Below are 10,786 nucleotides of genomic sequence, written 5' to 3' on the forward strand. Positions count from 1 at the left end.
CATATTTTATCAACTCATAACTATGATATCTTGAAAAAGCTGCCACAAGAAAATCCTACTCCCTACGTTAGCTATTAAAAGTCACACTTTATCCACCACGAATTTTTAAAAATGTTAATAGAAAGTGAATTGAAAATATTAACGAAATGGGAGTCATACTCTTTGATATGCTCGGTTTTTGCACTATTTTAGGGCCTTTATTTGGTCAATTTTGAGTATCAATGTTGCATTACATGTCCAATAATTACATATTTTATCTATTTTGGTATTTTGACGTGTTTTGTGAAAAATGTGCAAATTTGAGCCTAAAAAGATAGCTAAAACTCGAAGATGAAAATCTGGAGCATTCGACCCGCCCAGCGGACCGCTGGCGGCCAACGATTGTTGAACAAATAGCAGTCCGCTTCGAAAAAGTTGTGCTGAAAAGACTAGTTCAAGACATAATTGTAACACCCCAAATCAGGGTTTAGTCGGAAAGTTCCTTTCTACACAAATTTGTCAATTTAGGCTGAAATTTTTATAATTTGTGCACAACACTGAATGTTATTTTATATAGAATTGGGGTTACACAAGTATCACGTCAGTAAGATTGAGCAAGAAAATAGAATTAAATCGGAAATTATATAGCGTATACAATAGAAGGGAGAAATGGTCATTTTGCATAAAAGATGCTATATATATTTTTATCTCCAAAACTCTTCGAGAGGCACGATTTTTTTAGGTTTGTAATTTTTTTTTACTACAATCAAGACAATTATACATGGAATCATTTAGAAAGAATATGAATGATCAAAATAGTGTCATTTGTCATTTGCTATTCATAATTAATTAAATAATGTGGCTCTTGCTATAAAATCAAATATAGCTACTAGCCTACTATTCACCCCACTTTGGAGAATCAACCGATTAGTAATCAAAGGAGGAAGAAGAAGTTGCAATCTATGAAAGTTTCATTTAATTTTTGTTGACGCTTTGAACCAGTCGAACCAACGTATGGTTATCAAGGTAGGGCTCTCTTTTATCCTATTTTTCTTTTATTTGAAACTTATTATAGGTTATGAGGTAAAAAATTTCTGACCTCGTTGGTTGTCAAATAAGGTGTGTGTTACGTTTTGAGTTTATCTATCAATCCTTGTCCGTAGGGCTCTCTTTTATCCTATTTGTTGACGCTTTGAAACAGTCGAACCAACGTATGGTTATCAAGGTAGGGCTCTCTTTTATCCTATTTTTCTTTTATTTGAAACTTATTATAGGTTATGAGGTAAAAATTTTCTTACCTCGTTGGTTGTCAAATAAGGTGTGTGTTACGTTTTGAGTTTATCTATCAATCCTTGTCCGTAGACGTCGGAAACATAAGTTTTTCCATTGAACTAAATTGAGTTGAACCTATGTATGATTTTGGGTATGAACTGACTATCTTAGTGCTTTAATCCATGAATCTTAATTGGTCAAAGTGTTGTTGAAAATGAATAATATATCTTATTTAGTGACTAAAATAAATTTATTAGAATTTATAATGGTCATTTGATATATTTTGGAAAATTGATTGGAATATTGAAGTGAAAGATGTTTTTTGAGTAAGGAATTGAATATGGTAATGACTAATAACTAAGTGTGATTATGTAAGTGGATTAACCATAGAAATGAGACTAGAATTGATGATTGAAGCATATTCTAACGATTGCAAATAATTGAGATTAAAGAAATTTAGTTGATAAGGTTAATGAGTTTTATTTATAAGATTTGGTAAAAGAAATATGATTTAGAATGACTATGGATGTTAAACTAAATTTGAGGATTTACTAAGTAAGATTAGTAATTACGGAGTATAAAGTAACTAGTGGAAATAGTAACTTAGAATTTGATTAAGGGAATAAAAGACATGAAACACACATGAAATGGATAGATAAAATGCGTAGTATATGGAATGCATTTAATTGATCTTGAAATTTATCTGTGATTATTAATATTTTTAAATTAGTATTAAGTTGACGAAAATAAAACTGTGAATAGTAATAGAATATTTGGTGATTTTTTTTATTGGAGGATTTAAATAGGAGTAATTACTGCAATCTATATATATATATACATATATATAATGGGGTGCGCTAGGGTCCTTACATCATCTTAGTGCAAAACACAACACAAATCACAACCCTTGGATCATTAGATTGGATGATTGTGATTAGTTACATTATCATACTAAAAATCTACATTATTAGCCGAGGTACATTAGACTAGAAATTTACATTATTAGACTAAAACTGTACATTTTTAAACAAAATGCTACATTATTAGCCGAGGTACATTATTAGGCTAAAAATCTACATTATTAGATGACACGTGGCATTAATCTAACCGTTAGATCACAAAACCAATGGATTGCATGTGTTTTGTGTTTCACTTATACTTAGCATTTGGATATGAATACATCCCTATAATATATATATATATATATATATATATATATATATATATAGGGTTTTGATCTATGCAAAACCATATTTAAATACAGAAACGCAATGCGTAGGGCATTTTTAGGTCATGGTTAGTGTATTTTTAGGTCATACTAACCAAGTATGACCTAAAATGATCTTAACATGACATTAAACTCAAATCTTATAATATGACCTAAAAATGCTTAATTATGACCTCCCGTGTTTTTGGTTAATTATTGACCATTAGATCATCTAATCGTAGGGCTAAGATTTGGGCTGCATTTCTGGATTTAAACACATACTTATTTTGATCATCTCCCTAAATATATATATATATGTAAATGTAAATACAAAATATGGGGTGTTACAACAATTGATCTATGTCAGTAGGTGAAATAATTCTGCGACACGTTCTACCATCACACTAATAAAAATGTGAAACATCTATGTCAATAATAATTCCGTTGGTGGATAACTTCGACCTGAGCTCGATTAGGATGGTTCTGTCAGGGGCGGTGCTGCTGGGGAACGAGCTGGAAGTCGCAGACGGTTTTGGATAGGTGAAAAGTGAAAAATAACTTATATTCCTTACTTCATTTTTCATGTCCTTTAAATGATCATTTAATACCGGAAACACTAAATTCAATTTAATTAGTCCCTGTATTTGTGTAGAGATTATAAGAATTATACTACTAATTGATTAACTTTATTTTACTCTAAATTCAGTGTTAGGAAAATTGTTTGGGTAGGTGGAGGAATTTGAAGTTAAGTCGGATTAACTTGTCATTACTCCCTATTGATGTATTGCATATATAACTAATCGATTTGAATCCTTATTATGGTACCACTTGCATCTAATACTTTGTCAATTTTGATTTATAATATAACTAAATGCACGGTTCCTAGAGGGAGATATTGCACCGAATTTTCAACAAATTCAACATTTATTTATTGAACAATAGAATGGCATACTTAATTTGATTTCATTTTATTTAACCCTTTTTTTTATAGTGATGCTCCCGTCTTTGTCGGGTAATTTCAATAAATTGTTTAATTAATTATAGAATGACTGCCAATCTCTGCAGTTGCTACCACGTAACATGCATGTTAAAAATTTGTACACGAAGTTATGTACTTAGCCATGTATGATAATAATAATATTATTATCATAATTTATATCCTCTTTTATTCTAGGTGGGTTAGATAGACCACGAGGAATTCAAAGATATTAGACAAAAATAATAAATTCATGGGCCGACTAATAAACATAAACTTCCTAGCCCGTTTGTCCATTATTATAGGTGGGTTAGATAGACCACATGGAATTCATGTTATTGGAAAAAAATAATAAATTCATGGGCTGAATAATAAAAATAAATTTCCTAGCCTGTTTGTCCATACTATATTTTTTCGTAAGTAATATTTAGTTATATTATAATCCAAAATTGTCAAAGTATTAGATGCAAGTGGTACCATGATAAAGATTCGAATCGATTAGATATATATGCATCACATCAATGAGGAGTAATGACAAATTAATTCGACCTAACTTCACATTCCTCCACCTACCCAACTAATTTTCCTAACACTGAATTTAGAGTAAAACAAAGTAAATCAATTAGTAGTATAATTCTTATAATCTCAACACAAATATAGGGAGTAATTAAATTGAATTTAGTGTTTCTGGTATTAAATGATCATTTGAAGGATATGAAAAATGAAGTTAGGTGTATCAGTTATTTTTCACTTTTCACCTGTCCAAAAACCGCATGCGACACGCGGCTGAGCAGAGCCGCTTCCAGCTTCTTCCCCAGCGGCGCCGCCCCTAGCATAACCATCCTGATCGACCTTAGGTCGAAGTTATCCACCAGCGGAATTATTAGTAACATAGATGTTTCATATTTTTATTAGTGTGATGGTTGAATTTGTCTCAGAATTATTTCACCTATGAAACATAAATCAATTATGTCTTCAACTAGTCTTTTCAAGTGATGTTTCAAAACTAATAAAGATGATTTTTATATTTCTACGGCCGAGGGATATATTTTGTTTATTTATGTGGCTAGCCAGGGCCATATGGGCTATATGTATATATATATCTTTGGATTGGACCGGCCCGACCCGACCCAATATCTTGTTGGCCCATAATCTATATGATCAGATTAGTTAATTATATATGTAAAAGAAATTAATTAATTTTGTCACTTTATATATATACCTCTTTATGGCTTCATTCAGGTACGATTCTTCATTGTAGTTGAATGCATCATCAAACCCCAATATGTTCTTCAAAAGGTCAACCTTGAACAAAGTAATATATATAAATAAATTAACTCTAAAAAATATAAAGTAATTACAACCCCAAAAAGAAAATTGCTGCTTCAGTATGAAGATAATTGCTGAGGTTATTTTTATTAATATTTTTTATTAAAGATAATGCTTATTGAATATTTTAAACCTTGAATTAGAGTTGACTTTTGACTGTATGGTTATTTATGTTAATTATTACTATTATGTTCCATATTCATTTAATCACCAACAAATTATGCAAATTCAAATTGAAAAAAGAAGTTGGTGAATGGATTTTTATAAATTAATTTAAAAGAGTAATTAAAAGAAATTATGTTGTGATCCTGCGCTTCCAACGACATAACACCTAAATAGCTTAGCAAATTGGCCAACAAGCTAACCTACACCTCCTGATGCAGCCGATATAAAGACGAGTTCACCCTTTTTTTGGAGAGCAAATCTCGTAAAATCCAACATATGCAGTGATACCGGCCATACCTTCACAAAATGATCGTCAAAAAATGCAGTGATAGACGCAGAAAATTTCATTTAAAGATTATTACTTAAGTCTAATACTTTTGTTAGCGATGCGTGTATGATGTGGTTATGTGTTATTATTGTTAACATTTTAAAACACGTATTTCACAATTGATTTATTCTGATTTTGCTTCCGATTAAGATTTTGAGTTTAAAATGGTTTGATATAATTCTATAACCATAATTCAACCAATGAATTATTTAACTATAAAATTTAACATTATTTTGGTTGATGTCACATTTAATAGTTAAAATGCAAAATCAATTCGAATCAGTAATTTGGTTGCAAAATCAGAACAAATTAATAGTTTGATCGTTTACATGTGAATTTAATAGTTTGGTTGCAAAATAGAACAAATTAATAGTTTGATAATTTACATATGAATTGTAAAGTCTGTATGCAAAAACTATATTTTGATGAAAATTTATAAATTTATAGGCAAATTATCCTACAATAATATGCACTGACACGATACATACGGCGGCTAATTTGACAAACAAATTTACCTAGAATTCCAGTGTAATAGGAGAGAGGCACATCCATAGAAGGGATTTTTAATAAATGTGATGTATTATAAATTCAACCCTACTTATATTTTTCTTTTGTTTCTTGAACTTTGTTTATAGTTTGCCGTTTTTATATATTAAATTAAGTGAAAGATATGAATTAAAATCCCACTAGTCACGAATAAATATATTATTTTCATACGGTTAATTTTTGCCGTGAATTATCTAAGTTTATACATTCAAAATATTATTCTCGATTCTCACATAAAATGTGATTTTCACATTAATCCATGAAACAGATAAAGTGATGTAATTATGTTATGACTACGAAAAAAAATACACTAGAACAGTTAGTGTCTTAATACCTTCATAAATAACTTTATAGCGCCTAAATTAACACTTTATTAAGCCATAACGTGTAGTTTCTTCATAGCCTCCAATAAATATTGTATAAATTCTCAATTGATCCTTGATTAACACTCTCCTTTTCATTAGCCGTTGCATATCTGCTATTCTTTCTACATCGTTGGGTCGAAGACTTGAAGCACAACCAAATTAATCCGACCTAACTTCACATTCCTCCACCTACCCAACTAATTTTCCTAACACTAATTTTGTTAATAATTTATGTTAATAATCCCTCGACCCCAATCGCCGTTCATTCCTAGATCTGGTTATATGTCTTGGCCATATTAAAATACTAATTTTGTTAATAATTAATGGTTAATTAATCTCATTTTGACTTTATGAATGAGTTAAATATGGATTGACTTGATTAACATGTTAAATATGAATTGAACTATATAGGTTAGGACCAGAAGCGAGGACACTTAATTGATTATTATTGTATAGGACAAAATATGCTTTTTTAATATACGAGCCTAATTTTGGACTTTAAAATACAAGTACTCTACTAATTATTAATGTATAGGATAAAATATGTTTTTTTAATATACGAGCCTAATTTTAGACTTTAAAATAAAAGTACTCTACCTAATTGACAAAATCTATTAATATATAGGACATAATATGTTTTTTTAATATACGAGCCTAATTTTGGACTCTAAAATACAAGTACTCTACTAATTATTAATGTATAGGATAAAAATGTTTTTTTAATATAAGAGCCTAATTTTAGACTTTAAAATAAAAGTACTCTACCTAATTGACAAAATCTATTAATGTATAGGACAAAATATGTTTTTTTAATATACGAGCCTAATTTTGGACTTTAAAATACAAGTACTCTACTAATTATTAATGTACAGGATAAAAATGTTTTTTTTAATATTGGAGCCTAATTTTAGACTTTAAAATACAAGTACTCTATCTAATTGACAAAATTTAGTAATGTATAGGACAAAATATGTTTTTTTAATATACAAGCCTAATTTTAGACTTTAAAATACAAGTACTCTACCTAATTGACAAAATCTTTAAACACTGGATCAAAATATCTTTTTAAATAAATATGCGAGACAAAATTTAAACTTTAGTCAAACTAAATAAATAATAAGTCTAATATTGTGTCGCATTTTTACGAAAAATTGAAAGTATTGAAACAACTTTACAAATGTTGTGCGTGAATTAGTCAAATGTAGTGAACTTAATACCTAATGACCTATAATACAATAAATTTTGCCAGCCATAACCTAAAGTCATAAAAGAAAATACAAACTGAGACTCGTTCAGTTTCCCTTATATGGCCTGGTGGGCCCACGTAATTGGATCTTTTTTCAAGTGTTCAGTGTTGGAGAATTGCGGCTAGTTAGGGGCTTTAGGTGTTAATATTTGTTTTTTAATTAAATGGTTGCTGAAGAAAATACCCCCGCCTATTATAGAGTAGAAGGAATTTTTTTTTAGTCCACGAACTTTGTCAATGTATCATTTTAGATCTGTGAACTTTAAAAATATCATTTGAAGTCTGTCACCTATGAGTTAATATCAATCGAAATATTTTTTTACTATTTCAAGTTTTTTTGATGAAAATACCCTCAATACCGGGTACATATTTTTAATAAACTTATCACATACCCATATTTTTTATACATATTTTTACTACTCCCTCCGTCCCTGAAATTTTGTCACATTTCATTTTCTGCACTCATTTTGAACAAATGATACTTCCTCCTTCCGCAAAATGTTGTCCATGTTTGATTCGGCACGTGTTTTGAGATATGTAAAGAAAAGTGAGTGAAATAAGTTAGTGGAATGTAGGTCCCATATTTATATATTGAATTTATAATAGAATGTGAGTGTAATGAGTTAGTGGAATATGAGAACCATTTACCAAAAAAGTAAAATAATAGCAAAGTGGACAACATTTCACGGACGGACTAAAATGGAAAAACTGGAAAACGTTTCATGGACGGAGGGAGTAATAAATAATTAATGAATAAATAAGATAGAGAATAATGTAGATAAGACTCTCTTCTACGTTATTCTCTCTCTTACTTTATCATATGTCCACTTTAGCTATTTATTATCATTTACAAAAACCATATGAGTATGTGATAAGTTAATTAAAAATATGATTGAGGGTATTTTCATCCAAAAAACTTGAAAATAGTAAAAAAGTACTTCGATTGATATTAACTCACGGTTGACGGACCTCAAGTTATATTTTTAAAGTTCACGGATCTAAAATAATATAAAAAAAAGAAGTCCCTCCATAGAAAATTAGAGCTCCCTATGATTCTCACCTAGCAGAGGCGCCGCTACTACACACAACCCAAAACTTCTACTCCATTAGCCAAGAGCTTTTCTAGGGATTTTCAGATATAAAACAATGAAGCTGAACACCAGAATTCCACCAGAATCAACTGGCAAAATGGGTGAGGAAATTAGCAACAAGCAAGTGATACTCAGCAACTATGTCAAAACATCTTTGAAAGAATCCGATATGTCGCTGAGAACTTCCAAAATTCAGCTCAAAATTCCCAGCGGTTGCGAAGGCGCCGTTTTGGTGAAGAATCTCTACTTATCCATCGATCCTTTTATTCTTGCCCTCATGAAGAATCAGGAGCTCGAATTACCTTCTTTCACGCTGGATTCTGTAAGTTTAGTTTTTTTAAGTGAAATTTTTCTTGTTGAAATTAATTTTTCTTCTGGTTGGAATAGAATTTGTTATACATGTCTTGATTTAAATTGGGGCCCTTAATTTTTTATTTTATTAAAAAAATAGACTTATAATACAATATTGTGTAGATGATCTCATTGGAATATAACAGTAGTATTTTTTTCGTTTGATGAATAGTTTGAGATTTCGGGGAGAAAAATATAAACTGTATCTTTCTATTGATAAAATTTTGTTATGTCTTTTTGATGTTTCTGCAGAGGTCTTGTTTGATGAATAGTTTGAGATTTTGGGGAAAGAAATAAAAAATGTTATCTTTCCATTGATGCAATGTTGGTTGCATCTTTTTTGTGTTTGTTGACCTTTTTCTGGTGACAGCCTATTTATGGATTTGGAGTGTCGAAAGTACAGGATTCGTCTCATCCAAATTTCAAGACGGGCAAGCTAGTTTGGGGGTTTACTGGCTGGGAGGAGTATAGCCTTATTAAAGATCCAGACCAATTGTTTAAGGTTCAAGATAAAGATTTGCCCCTCTCTTATTATATATGGATTCTTGGTGAGTTTCTCGAGCCCCTTGTGATTATCGACTTCAAATTTCACGCTTGATTCCTGCTTCCTAGTGCTATTTGTCTGATCTAGAACTAGTTGTTTGTGATTCTGCAGAATTATGTATGCAGTTAAACTGTTAACGAAAACGAGTTGTTGATGAACTATATATGCTTGAATTAATAGATTGGGAAATGCTGGATTTGTAGCGTTTATCTTGATAGTTTCTGAAAAACAACAGTAGGAGATGTACTAACTTGAGACTGAAAATCAACGTGTTTAGCGTTATCATTTTAGGCATGCCTGGCATGACAACTTATGTTGGTTTTTTCAAGTTTTGCTCTCCCAAAAAGGGGGAAACTGTGTATGTCTCTGCTGCATCCGGAGCTGTTGGTCAGCTCGTTGGTCAGTTTGCAAAGATCGCAGGGTGTTACGTTGTTGGGAGTGGGGGAGCAAAGAAAAGGTCAGAATCTAATGGCTTATCGAAATCTTATTAGATTGTTGGCTAGATTGGTTGTCGATTTATGTGATATTTTTCTTCTGTGGCAAGTTTATGTTTCACATTTGATGAACAAGTCGGCTTTTGCATTGATGAAGGTCGATCTCTTGAAGAACAAATTCGGGTTTGACGAAGCATTCAACTACAAAGAAGAGCAAGACTATAATGCAGCGTTGAAGAGGTTCTATCATTGCTATAAAAATGTGTATACTTATTTAACATTGAAGAATAGTTAGTAATTTAACACACAATACACATATTTATGTTCTTATATAACAAAAGAATCCTTTTGTATTCAACACAAATTTCATAAAAACTAGCAAAAAACCTCGAAGTTTGGTAAATCAGCTGAGAAAACCACCAAGCAGAGGCGCCGCTACTACACAGACCTCATATTATATTTTTAAAGTTCACGGATCTAAAATAATATAAAAAAGAGATGTCCCTCCATAGAATATTAGAGCTCCCTATGATTCTCACCTAGCAGAGGCGCCGCTACTACACACAACCCAGAACTTCTACTCCATTAGCCAAGAGCTTTTCTAGGGATTTTCAGATATAAAACAATGAAGCTGAACACCAGAATTCCACCAGAATTAACGGTAAAATGGGTGAGGAAATTAGCAACAAGCAAGTGATACTCAGCAACTATGTCAAAACATCTGTGAAAGAATCCGATATGTCGCTGAGAACTTCCAAAATTCAGATCAAAATTCCCAGCGGTTGCGATGGCACCGTTTTGGTGAAGAATCTCTACAGTCTCGGAATATGACCGCGCACTTTGCGAGATGACTCGTTATGCACCTGAGTTGGTGGACACGAATGAGAAGATGGCCGCGAAGTTTCGCTCTGGCCTTAGGACTGAGATAAGAGTGGTCGTGGCTAGCTGACAAG

The 10,786-nt window shown here is 31.3% G+C and overlaps 1 protein-coding gene across 1 annotated transcript; it reads left to right on the forward strand.

Moving 5' to 3' along the window:
• Positions 1–8,559: 8,559 nt before the first annotated feature.
• LOC121767008 ((+)-pulegone reductase-like) lies at positions 8,560–10,236 on the forward strand. The gene is made up of 4 exons (XM_042163226.1): positions 8,560–8,826; positions 9,226–9,403; positions 9,691–9,856; positions 9,991–10,236. Exons 1-4 carry the CDS (start codon positions 8,560–8,562, stop codon positions 10,001–10,003), a joined length of 624 nt encoding a protein of 207 aa, XP_042019160.1. The 3' UTR covers positions 10,004–10,236.
• The last annotated feature ends 550 nt before the right edge of the window (positions 10,237–10,786 follow it).

This window comes from Salvia splendens, chromosome 15 (genome assembly GCF_004379255.2).
Source record: "Salvia splendens isolate huo1 chromosome 15, SspV2, whole genome shotgun sequence".
NCBI lineage: Eukaryota > Viridiplantae > Streptophyta > Magnoliopsida > Lamiales > Lamiaceae > Salvia > Salvia splendens.